The sequence below is a fragment of the Rhinoraja longicauda genome, chromosome 8 (genome assembly GCF_053455715.1).
Source record: "Rhinoraja longicauda isolate Sanriku21f chromosome 8, sRhiLon1.1, whole genome shotgun sequence".
Lineage (NCBI taxonomy): Eukaryota > Metazoa > Chordata > Chondrichthyes > Rajiformes > Arhynchobatidae > Rhinoraja > Rhinoraja longicauda.
The window spans coordinates 29,237,959-29,251,400 of NC_135960.1; the positions used below are offsets into that span (position 1 = coordinate 29,237,959).

Genomic DNA, 13,442 nt, shown 5'->3' on the forward strand with positions numbered 1-13,442 from the left:
CTCTCCCCTCTTCTAACTTTCTTCTCCCCCAATAATCATCCTGAAGAAGGGTCTCGGCCCGAAACCTCATCTACCCATGTTTTATAGAGATGCTGCCTGACCTGCTGTTACTCCAGTACTTTGTGTCCTTTTGCTAATTCTCTTGCCTGTTTTGCATAATTGTCAGCAATTATATAATCCTCACATACCAGACATTTAGTACAAGCTTGAGGAGCAGGGAGCACTGTGATGTTTGAATTTCATTAATTAATTTGGTGACGTTCCCACCAAAAAAATCAGCTCTGACAGAAATTAACATTTCATGAGTAAAACATGGAAAGTTGATGCAACATCTTAAAGACTGTTGCTCATTTCCATATTCACACCAAGTCTAAGTTCACTCATTGCAGTCTGTACTTGTTGAGTCACAAAGCCAAGATTCTTGATTGGTCCAGGCATCAGTGGCTGATGGAGAGAAGGCAGGAGAATGGGGTTAGGAGGGAGAGATAGATCAGCCATGATTGAATGGTGGAGTAGACTTGATGGGCCGAATGGTCTAATTGTACTCCTATCACTTATGACCTTATGACCTTATGATTAATCACTCCGACCTTGTTAGAATGGGATTGATATCATGAAGGCATGAGTTGTTTCAATTGTCAGATTAAGATTGTCTGACACATTATGAATCCACCAATGTCCAAACACTCATGAATCCATGAGTACCTAGAATGGGATCTTTATATTATTACCTTCGATGCATCTATACAACATTAAACATCCCTTGATCAGTACTCCCTAAGAATGACCATCACTCCTGCACGATCAACGTCAGGAACAATTGCTTGAATACATAAAAGTAGAATTCTCAAGATAGAATATTTAGAGTAAGCAATTCTCAAGGGTTGTCTCATAAAAACTGCCCTCAAATAGCAGTTCAAATGGACAGAAAACACAAACCCGGCTACTGCAAAAGATGGAAAATATTTATTTCTTTATTACAAGCAACCTCACAAATTACTGCTTCCATCTACTAATAAACAGGTGAATTATTGCAATTCCACTTGTCAGCATTCCAACAACAGTTAACAACGATCCTTAATAATAAAAGTAAAGAATGTGAACTGCGAAAGCGATTAATATTAATTAATTGTGCCTGTGTGTGTGTGAGTGGTGTATGTTTGTATGAGTGTGCATGTGTGTAACTGTCAGTGTGATAATATGATTGTGTGCTCTTCATTGGAAATATAATCAGGAAAGAAAAGGAAAAGGAGCTAAAATCAAAGCACAGTAAAGTGGTCTGCACATTCTATTAATGTAGATTTCAAACAAACAATTTAAATGTCCATTCTTTAGCCAAGGTAAGAAGGACATCATCCACGCAGGTCGCAAAACTGCAGATAGTTTTATTCTAAATCGCTTCTTGATCTTGTTGAGCTATCCATCTTTTCCCCTTTTCATTAATTAGTGAAGAGTCCTGAACTCTTCAAATATTATTGCCTTAAACAGCAATGACATCTGAAGTGGGCAAATGTAAGCAAGGCACATCATTGAGCTGTAACTTTACCTGCTCATCATTTTAATTTCTGACTAGACCAAGTGGACCCGTTGGGCCCAAACCTCTCCTGCATTGGTGCAGCACCCTCTCCTCCCTCCCTATGCCCCCCTCCCCCCTCCTCCCCTCCTCCTCTCCTCCCCCCTCCTCCCTTCTGCCCCTCCCTCCCCCCAGCTCCCCCCACTCCATCCCCCTCAACACCCCTTATCCTCCCTCCCCCTCCCTCCCTAGGAGATAGATTTAAACTTTAAAATGTGAATAACTTTAAAAACATAACACCGATTTCAATGAAACCTCTTCCATTAGCACCAAAGGGACGACGATGAATAAGGTGGGCCTAAAATTGTTGCGCTATCGCGTACCATATCGTAGGCCATTTAGAACGGAGATGAGGAAAAACTTTTTCTGTCAGAGAGTTGTAAATCTGTGGAATTCACTGCCTCAGAAGGCAGTGGAGGCCAATTCTCTGAATGCATTCAAGAGAGAGCCAGATAGAGCTCTTAAGGATAGTAGAGTCAGGGGGTATGGGGAGAAGGCAGGAATGGGGTACTGATTGAGAATGATCAGCCATGATCACATTGAATGGTGGTGCTGGCTCCAAGGGCCGAATGGCCTGCTCCTGCACCTATTGTCTATTGTCGATTGTCTATTGTACCGTTTTGGCTGTAGTTCAGGAACAAACAAACAAACAAACGAGAGTTTTAGTATATAGATTATATTTCCACTGAAGAGGACACACATACAAATGTTCACATGCACATGCTTCACAAACACACATGCACGTCCATATTAATGCAGACATGCACACACTTTCACACACACAAACATACACGCGCACAAAGACACCCACACGAGAACAACTTGAAGATGAAACATTGGCCACAGCTGATCATGTGAAAGACAGTAAAGGGTTAACGGAAACAAAATGAACAGTTGAAAGGTACATGCTTTAGCCAAAGTAAGACAAACATAATCCACACGGGTTTCAAACCAGTTTATTCGAGCAAAATAGTTTTATTCTAAACCACATCTTGACCTCCCTAAGTGTGGCCATCACTCCTGCACTACCAAGTTCAGGAACAATATCCATCAGTCTTTTGAACCAACTTATACAAAACTAATCCTACCTCAGCAGCAGAATACTACAGAACACTAAGGACCATCTCTTGGACAACCATGGACTTGTTTTCTAATTGTGTTTTCCACTAATGTCTTGTCTGCACCGTCTTTTTCTTTTTACTATCTTTCAGAATTTTTGTGAAGTTTATGTATAATTTATGCTTTTTGTGCGATGTCTGCCTTCGTGCCTGTGATGCTGCTGAAAACAAGCTATCATTGTAACTGCACCTCACTGTATTTGTGCATTTAACAATAAATGCGACTTGACTTGATTTAGCCCAAATCTTGCAAATGAATTTGACAACATTGTAGCAGCACTAACAATCTATGTTATTTTTTTGATCAATAAATACATTTCTTGATGCTCCTGAACACATCATCAGTGATGTAACCTGGGGTCATTGGGTGTTTCGGGTCCTTCAACATCAGACACCCTCACCCGGGCGAATAGCCATGGTTGATCAGACCACGACTAGTGTTCAGGTGGCATTTGATCCTCCCCATGGACCTCCTCTCCTGATCCAGAGCCATCTCGAGGCTTTTTCCGCTGCCTCTGTGGTGTTCTTGATGGCTCTTCCCCTCTCCATTCCGGTGATGCCCAGTGAACTCAAGGCCTTGTAAAGTGATTGCCCTGCAAAACCTCTACAGCCAACCTCGATGGGCATACACCTTGCCTTCCAGCCCTGCTCACGGCAGCAAATCTTGCAAATGAATTTGACAACATTGTAGCAGCACTAACAATCTAGGTTAAACAAAAAAGCGCATTTCCGTCTTTTTGCCTGTGGGTTAGGACCAATGATAGGATTCTGGGGATTGGGTCATTTAAGATGATGAATCGGATGATGAAACTTCCAGGAATGCAACACACACACACGCACACACACCCATGCACGCACGCATGCACACACACAGACACACACACACACACACACACACACACACACACACACACACACACACACACACACACACACACACACACACACACACACACACACACACACACACAAGCACACCCACACAGCTGAAAATTTTAGTTTGCACAAAAATTACAGAGAATTCCTTAGAAATTAAATGAAGCAGAGACTGAGACCAATAAATCCAATTTCTCTATTTATTTCTTCCCTTTAAGTTCTTCCACTTTCAATCACATATCCGGCCATTTTTCCGAATGGTATCACAGTTAAACCAGTACAATATTAAATTAAATACTCAGCAAATCAGGGAGCATTTGTGGAGAGAGAATTGCAGTAAACATTTCAGGCTGAAGATCTAACATCACGTCCAAGAGTTTGAGTTCCATTGTGAACCATTTGAAAGAGACCTTACACTAGTTACTCAGTGACCACCTTCAAAGGCCAATGAAAACCAAGATATTGAGGTGACATAGACTGCATTTGACTCCGACTACATTTCTACTTGTTCAATGGGGGATGGAGTCTGAAATTTGAAGTCTGCGGCTCAAGGGAGATATTGAGCTTGCACATAACAAGGAATCTAATATTGCGAGGTATCCGAATTCTCAACTTGTTTCTTCCCTTTATGTTCAACCACTTTCAAACACATATCTGACTGTCTTCAAGAATGGTATTGCAGTTGAACCTGGAGTAACATTTTAAATTAAAACTATACAGCAATACAGAGGGCATAGTTTCCAATGAGTAAATTTAGGATGACTCCCAGATATTCTTCACGCACATTAATTGGGACATCAAATGAATTTCCTAATATGATAAAGGGAGCAGACACTTGGACTTAACATATCTCTTCTTCCTGCTGCAACATAGTTCATCCTCAAAAACAAGGCACAGCCCAGGTGTGGATCTCAGTTGGGCACACAGATGTTCAGGGTGGTATGGTGCAGAGTGTGTCCTAACTGGAAGGCTGCTCTGAGACCAAAGCAGTGGTTGAGTTGCTGCCCTACAGCACAAGAAACCCGGATTCAATCCTGACTATGAATGTTGTCTGTATGGAGTTTGTCCGTTCTCCCTGTGTCCTGCACCTGTTTTCTTCAGGTGCTCTGGTTTCCTCCCACATTCCAAAGACATGCAGGTCTGTACGTTAATTGTTTCTGTAAATTGGCCCTTGTGTGTAGGATAGAACTAGCTTATGGATGATTGCTGGTCGGCATTGACTCAGTGGGCTGGAGGGCCTGTTTTTACGCTGTATCTCTAAGCTAATCAACGTAAACAGGCACAATTAGTCAACATAACATTGCATCATCTACTGCTGTAGAACCTCCTGAATGTTGCATTCGTATGGACCCAGCTTACAACACATAATTTGACTGGGTAAAGGAAATCAAGCACTCATTTTGAACTGTATTTTGATGTTACACTGTGGCTCCCTCTGAGGTTTACCTGCATCATTATCAAATGTAAAATACACAAGATAGAAATTTAGAATAAGTAATTCTCAAGGGTCATCTCATAAATTCTATTACTGTAATTAGATTTCCAATTTGAAAAATAATCATGCATCTCTGCACCGTAAACCTGTTTGTGTGCTTGTGTCCATTTGAACTGCTCACGATGAGCAAACACACAAAAAGACTATTGCGTGAGATGGAAAATATTTATTTCTTGAATACAATGAACCTCATAAATTACTGATTCCATCTGCTAATAAACTGGTGAATTAATGTAGCCACCCTTCATTATTCAGACAATAGTTGCACCAGTCCTTAATAAACGGGCGGCACGGTGGCGCAACGGTAGAGTTGCTGCCTTACAGCGAATGCAGCGCCGGAGACTCAGGTTCGATCCTGACTATGGGCGCTGTTCTGTAAGGAGTTTGTACGTTCTCCCCGTGACCTGCGTGGGTTTTCTCCGAGATCTTCGATTTCCTCCCACACTCCAAAGACGTACAGGTATGTAGGTTAATTGACTGGGTAAATGTAAAAATTGTCCCTAGTAGGATAGTGTTAATGTGCGGGGATCGCTGGGCGACGCGGACTTGGTGGGCCGAAGGGCCTGTTTCCACGCTGTATCTGAAATAAAAATAAAATATGAAACAAATTAAGAATGTGAACTGAGGAAGTGATTAATGTTCAGTGGAAATATAACCAGGAATGAAAATGAAGATGAGCTAATGTGGATTCCAAATAAACAGTTTAAATGTCCATTCTTCAGCAAAGGTAAGAAGGACTTACCTAAGCAAAACTGGAGATAGTTTTATTCTAAACATTTTCATGACCTTGGTCTCTGAACAATCCTTTTCATTAACTGTTGAAAATTCCTGAACTCTTCCTTATTGCCTTAAACAGCAATAACATCTGAAGTGGCCTAAAGTATGTAGGTCACAGCATTGAGCTGTAACTTTACCTGCTCATCATTCTTATTTCTCGTTATATTTCCATTGAAGAGCACACACACACACACACAAACACACAAATATTCACACGTGCATGCTTCACACTCATGCACACCATGCATGTACAAATGAATGCAGACACACCCACACATATGTGCACACTTTCACACATGCACACATGCTGACAGACAGACAGACACACACACACACTCACACACACACACACACACACACACACACATGAGAACAACATGAAAATGAAATTACAGCTACTGCTGATCATGTGAAAGACTGTAAAGGCTTAGCAGAAATGAAATGAGCAGCAGGGGATCGAGAACATAACTGCTCTGGCAAGATTCAAATCTTGTAACATTTCCTATTTAAAAAGATTATTAATGACAAAAATGAAAGGACTTAATGTCATTAGATTGCAGATCAAATATGATGTGTGTTGTTTTATCCTCTGAAAGTAATGTTTTGTTCCATGTTCCCTTCACTGCCTGCAGCCCTCTGGTCTCCCGTTCCCCCTCCCACACATGACCTGGGGTATGCACTCGGTTCTCTGCAAACACGAGGACAGGAAGTTCCATCACTGCAAAAATAAACCCCCAGCTTAAAGCAAATCCTTGCAGCAACCGCACTCTCTGATGACTGGCCTCTGTCATCAGTGACGTGGAGCAAAAAAATCCTGATACGCACTGTGGTTTTTCCCAATAGTTTGTTCACAAACATTGCAGAGCAGTAGCTGACATTGTGGGTGCACAGGTTCAAGGGGGCATTTTTGATCTAGGGCAATAGGGCTGAAGAAAATAATCACCAGATGCCTCTCTGCTGTGGGAGATGAACCATTCATAAAAATAGACCTGAGTTTTGTTTACAAACTTCTAATGATGAAGGGATTGTATATCAAGATGTTAGTATGTGAGGGGTTGATATGAATTGGTACTATCATAAAAAATGGCTATTTAAAGATTCCATCCGCCCACCAGCCTAATTTTGTGATATGATGAGGATTTCCCCATCGCTCCCAGTTTCTTATTTCACATTCTGAGGAATAAAGACTGCTTTCACACTTTTCCCACAACATCTAAACATGATGCTCATACTTAGAAGAAGCTGTGCCCCAATTGCAGCCCGCCTTCTGTTAGTGCCCACGGGTACCAAGCTGGACAAACATGAGTCAGTGCTTGAATGTGGTGGAGGTGCAGGGTATAAAGACAGAAGGCAAAGGGGTGAAGGCAGATCGAGAGAGAGAAGCAGCAACTTTACTCTGAGAACCCAGCCGGCTGATCCCACACGAGGCAGAATGAAAGCCTTCCTCCTCGCCATCGCTGCCGTGCAGATCCTCCACTGCTCAGGTAGGTGCTGGGGAGAGGGAGGGCTTCAGAAAGCAATGAGTTACTGGTAATGAGCTTCAGTCAGCGATAATTCACCAAGGTGTAAGAGTTCTTCACTGCTATTTGTTGGAATGCCTTGTATAACTTTGCTTCTCTCTCTGCAGGAGTGCCAAAGACCAAGCATGCTCTGAGAGCCTCCGTTGTAAAACTGAATGAAATCACCGAGATCACCAACCTGTGCGGCGTCACCAGGAGACGTGCAAAGAACGTAAGTGCGTCATGGTCTAGGTGGGCTTCATGGCAATAAATCAATTTGACTATTATGAAGTTCAGTTAGACACTGATTATTGAGCACGAGCATCATCATGATGAAGTGATTCATTCATCATCAAATCATGCCTGCATAATGCTGGACAACTCTCAGTTTTCAGGACTATCAATTTAGAATATTTGGATAGAAAACATGAGTACAAAATCATGAGAGGAGTAGATCAGGTTGACGCACAGAGTCTCTTGCCCAGAGTAGGGAAGGGGGGTGCGGGGGGAGGGGGGGGGGGGAGATTCAATAGGAACCTAAGGGATAACTTCTTCACACAAAGGATGGTGGGTGTATGGAACAAGCTGCCAGAGGACGTAGTTGAGGCAGGTTCTAACGCAACATTTAAGAAACGTTTAGACAGGTACATGGACAGGACAGGTTTAGAGGTATATGGGCCAAATGCCAGCAGGTGAGACTAGTGTAGATGGGACACTTTGGCGGTGTGGGCAAGTTGGACTGAAGGGCCTGTTTCCACACTGTATGACTCTATGATTCTATGACCATGAAATGGCATCTGCACATGAGATTTAGAAATCATTTTATGTTTGTGACTTCCCAAGTCATTCTTACAAACTCCAAAAACCTGTCACATGTTTGTTAACTTCCTCCAATCATTCGAGGTGTCAGCACATTGTACACCTCCAATGGCTAAAGGGATCATTTAACATTTGGATAGATGAACTGTTTTGTCCCTGTCTACGCATGACTTTGTCTGTCCCAGTTGAAAATGTGGAGCTGTGTGATTTTTGTCCTTTATCAAATTAAAGTATTAGCATGAGATATAATACCATCTAATGACTTATTTTCCTTTTATTAGATTTATCACTCTGGCAAGATGTCATACAAGGTGGATTTGACATTCACGGTGAAAGAAACCGTCTGTTCCAAGAATTCCACGCTGGAATTTGATGATCCCAGCTGTCATTTCCGCTCCAAGAAGATTGCGGTGAGTCCTGTGTGATATTTCATTGCCTTGAAACCCCCACTTCTGCTAAAGATGTAAATGCAAGTTTTCTACATCGTTGCTGCTTTCTTTAAACTATTTCCATGTTATCTTTTTTCCACAGGAGAAAGGGTTTTGCAAAAGCCATGTTGAGTATTTTGCTGATAACATCACTGACATTGATGTGGAGTGCAAAGGTCTGAAGACCTTTGACAGTGGCAGTAACTCATTGGAATCAATTGAAAGCAGCTTTGAGGTAACTTCACAGTTCCTTTTATTAGACATTGCGGGAGTATGGGAGTTCCGAGCTTTGTACCAGAACATTCTTTCCCCTGCTGAGGAGTGAGACTAAAACAAAGATGCTTCAGCAAGTTAGGCTGCAGCTATGGAGAGAGAATAAGAGTTAATGTTTCAGGTTGATTACCTTTGATCAGAATTGACAGAAAGGACCATTTTGCTGAATGCAGACTCCTGGACAATGAAGTGGCCATTAAGCAGGTAGAAGGAGATCCCAGCATTTGGGTGGCACAGTGGCACAGTAGTAGAGTTGCTGCCTTATAGCGCCTTCAGCACCATAGACCCAGGTTCAATCCCGACTACGGGTGCTGTCTGTACAACGTTTGTACGTTCTCCCTGTGACCGTGTGGGTTTTCTCCAAGATCTTTGGTTTCCCCCCACTCTCCAAAGACGTACAGGTTTGTAGGTTAATTGGCTTTCTATAAATGTAAATTGTCCCTAGTATGTGTAGGATAGTGTTAATTTGCAGGGATCACTGGCTGACGCATAATCTGTGGGCCGAAGCGACTGTTTCCATGCTGTATCTCTAAACTAAACTGAACATTATGTTCTGATGAGAAATCACCAGCCTTTAAACATCAACCACGTTCTGTCTCTCCACAGTGCTCTGAGTATTTAGAGCAGCATTAATTTTTAAATTTTCATTTTGAGTGCATTATTTGTGTTGTGAGGAGTTCAGCGGACAGACTGCAGTGAGCGTGAAGGCTAATCTGTTATCTAAATGATGAGGCCTGTAGAGAGAGAAGAAATGATTACATGGCTAAATTTAACATTGGAAAATAATTTGTCTCAGTTCACGTGAGGTTGAAGTTCAGCCTTCTGCTGATCAGACTCAAACATTTGCACGCAGATTCCAAGATTCTGCTGATGTCTTTCCAAACCTATAACTCTGAAACTTTTGACTGAAGGCCCAAAGTAATAAGATTTTATTGGGCAATCAGTGGATTGCTCAATTGCTCTAAATCAGCAAAACAATGACAAAATACTTTCAGCATCTGAATGGTGAGAGCATTCTCAAAAGGCAACTGTGAGTCAGCCAGATTAATTCCTTTATAATCGGATTCTCACTGGCCACCAAATATGGATCTGCCACCAATTATTAGACCGATCCAAACCCAGCAAGAACCAGGTTAGACATCACACATTATTGTTAGTAGTGCACCTGGATGGATATCAGATTGGGAAGATGGTGAGATGTGGAATCAAGAGCTGCTGTCAAAAACCTGAATGCAAGATTAATTCATTGCAAAATGGTTTTCTTGTCCACTGTGCTAAACATCAAAATTGTTCCTGCAGGTGCAAAAGAAAGCAAACAAAACTTCAGTCGAGAAGAAGGCAAATGTGAGTATCAATGGAGAATTTGTCAGCTGATTTCTTGTCATCCTCGACTATTGTCTCAGATTCAAGAAGTTCAGTGTAGAAAGGGAGATGCTGCCTCATCTTAGTTTGAAGCACTCGTGAAGGGACTGATGCTTGAATCCCATGGATGGTTTCCAATATCAGCCAGTTTCACTGAATTGATCCCCTAATTACAGGGATGGGATTGTTTTTTTGTGGAAGGTATAGTGGATTGGAAAAGGACAGGTGCAAGGAATGGCACCAGGAGGACAGTTGTTACACTCTCTCCAGAAATAGCCTTCTGCATAGCCTTCATCATCTGCTGAAGTAGATTTTTTCAGAATCTGGTTAGATAAGGGAATAGGGAAGACAGATATTTTGTGTATTCCTATATTTAAAACAGAAATTGACGAAGTTATCAAATGACAGTGTCACAGTACCAGGGCTGCATTGTGGGTAGAAACATGCCCTGCAGCCCAAAAAACCCGCACTAACCCATTTTATTGTCCTCACATTTCCAAGCAATTTTTTAGTATGGTTTTCACCAGCTTTGAGCCATTGAATGAAACTGAAATATACAGGGTTAATAAATCCTCATTTGTAATTCAGGATTTCGTCTTTTTTGTGGAGACAATATTAAAAATTGCTTTACTTACTAAATGTACCATTGAATCCTATGCTAAATATAATTATCATTGTCTTAATTCAGGCCAAAAAAGAGGCACCAAAAGAATCACTCGAGAAGTCTTTGAATGTAAGTGCAATCTGCAAAATGTTTATCGGATGTTTGTGAATTGCAACGACCAGTTGGATTTGGTGGTATCAGAGGTTAGGGGAAGGGTAGGGTGGAGGGCTCTGCTAATTATTCATTCCCTTAGTTTGTGTTGGGGGGCAGGAAGTATGACACAGCAGTAGAACCTCACAGACCCAGAAACCTTGGTTTGATCATGACCACGGGTGCTGTCTGCGTAGAGTTTGCATGTCATCCCTGTGACCGCATGGGTTTCCCCCGGGTGATCCAGTTTCTCCCCACATTGTAAAAGACATGAGGGTGTGTAGGTTAATTGACCTCTGTAGTTTTTTTCCTAGTGCAAAGGGAGTTGATGATAAAGTGGGATAACATAGAACTAATGTGAATGTGGGGGGGGGGGGGGGGGGGGGTGGAGCGAAGGGCCCGTTTCCTTGCTGTATCTTTCAATTAATTTCATCAATCAACACAGAATCTCTGGTCTGACACTTATATTAATTTGTCACACTTTAAATTATCATCTAATATCCTTTAAACCCTTCAACCTGTCCCTTTTAAAATCCACCATCCCCCCCTGCCCGAAGTCCGCCACAATCATCCCACTGCCGTAAAAGTCTGTCATCAGCGGCCTTAACGACTACCGTCCGGTAGCACTCACACCGGTCATCACAAAGTGCTTCGAGAGGCTGGTCCTGCAGCACATCAAAGCCAGCCTCCCACCCACCTTCGACCCCCCCATACCAGTTTGCCTACAGAGCAAATAGGTCTACAGGGGATGCCATCGCCACTGCTCTTCACACTGCACTGACCCACCTTGAACACCAGGGGAGCTATGTGAGGATGCTCTTCCTAGACTTCAGCTCTGCCTTTAACACAGTCATCCCGAGCAGACTGGTTACCAAACTTTCTGACCTTGGATTTTCCCAAACCATCTGCCAATGGATCAAGGACTTCCTGACCAACCGCCCCAGACCGTCAAAATAGGCCCTCACCTCTCCTCCACCATTACACTGAGCACCAGCTCACCACAGGGCTGTGTGTTGAGCCCCATCCTTTACTCCCTCTACACTCACGACTGCGCCCCCACCCATCCCACCAACACCATCATCAAGTTCGCGGATGACACGACTGTGGTTGGACTCATCTCAGGAGGAGATGAGACAGCCTACAGGGATGAAATCCAAAAGCTGGCAGCATGGTGTTCAGTGAACAATCTTGTCCTGAACTCCTCCAAAACAAAGGAACATAATATACTACAGGAAAACCAGTGCAGAACACGACCCACTCTACATCAATGGGGTCTGTGTGGAAAGGGTACCCGCTTTCAGGTTCCTGGATACGCACATCGCAGAGGATCTTACCTGGTCTACCAACACCATTACCACAGTGAAGAAGGCACAGCAGAGACTCCACTTCCTGAGGATCCTCAGGAAGACCAACCTGCAGGAGAAGCTCATGATGTCCTTCTATCGCTGCTCCATCGAGAGTGTGCTGGCATACTGTATAACCACATGGTATGCCAGCTGCTCAGAAAAGGACAGGAAGACCCTTCCGAGGGTCATCACGACGGCCCAGAAGATCATCGGCTGCTCACTGCCCTCCCTGGAGCACCTGTTCAGCCTGCGCTGCCTCAGTAGAGCAGGAAAAATAATAAAAGACCCATCCCACCCCGGCCACTGTCTGTTTGTTCTTCTGCCCTCTGGTCGACGTTTCAGGTCGATCAAATCCCGAACAAACAGACTCAAGAACAGTTTTTACCCCAGGGCCATACGAGAACTGAACACTACTTACTGCAATAGGTCACACTGTTAAAACTTTTGTATTTAATATATTGGTATTTACTTGTTTGCATTTATTGCATATATGTTTTTACGCACCGTCAGGATTGCTATTTTTTTTAATTTCGTTGTACTTGTTGCAACGACAATAAATGATTATTATTATTATTATTATTATTATTATTTTGTAGATGTTTAAAAATATTGGGATTACTTAAACATGCTAAAACTGTTAATATTTTATTGCAGATCGAAATCAAGCCAACAGTATTACCAAAGGAACAATCCAAGAAGCTTTCCAACGTAAGTGTAGATTAGGACTTTGTGCCAGATAATTTCCCCCTGATCATCGTTAAAACCAATGAAAAAACATTGAATGCCAACTGAGTTAAGTGCCTCTGAAAATGACAATTATGTTGGTTGTGTCCATTCCAGGAACAGAAAAAGGGATCAAGAGGGAAACACTAACCACGAATGAAACTCCTAAGACTCAGAACTCAGTGTAAACACAAGAAGACCTCATTCAGAATAAACAAGACACTGTCATCTCAACACAGACAGGGCCTCGTTGTACTGAACAAGCCCAGGGACGTATATTCCTGACAGTACATTTCACTATAACTGAGATATTTGGTTGTTTGTAAATGTTTCTGTCCTTTGCTATATATTATTGTCTTTCATTTTGTGGATCAAATTAAAAGTGTAAAGAGATTATTT

At 42.4% G+C, this 13,442-nt stretch overlaps 1 protein-coding gene across 1 annotated transcript; it reads left to right on the forward strand.

The window, feature by feature from the left end:
* The first annotated feature begins 7,142 nt into the window (after window positions 1-7,142).
* LOC144596236 (secreted phosphoprotein 24-like) lies at window positions 7,143-13,193 on the forward strand. The gene is made up of 8 exons (XM_078404443.1): window positions 7,143-7,323; window positions 7,467-7,570; window positions 8,439-8,567; window positions 8,689-8,820; window positions 10,158-10,202; window positions 10,909-10,953; window positions 12,975-13,028; window positions 13,161-13,193. Exons 1-8 carry the CDS (start codon window positions 7,272-7,274, stop codon window positions 13,191-13,193), a joined length of 594 nt encoding a protein of 197 aa, XP_078260569.1. The 5' UTR covers window positions 7,143-7,271.
* The last annotated feature ends 249 nt before the right edge of the window (window positions 13,194-13,442 follow it).

Coding starts and splice junctions, on each gene's coding strand:
- LOC144596236 (XM_078404443.1), top strand. CDS start 7,272: ATGAAAGCCTTCCTCCTCGCCATCGCTGCCGTGCAGATCCTCCACTGC. Junction 7,571..8,438: donor CCAGGAGACGTGCAAAGAAC/GTAAGTGCGTCA, acceptor TCCTTTTATTAG/ATTTATCACTCTGGCAAGAT. Junction 13,029..13,160: donor AATCCAAGAAGCTTTCCAAC/GTAAGTGTAGAT, acceptor TGTCCATTCCAG/GAACAGAAAAAGGGATCAAG.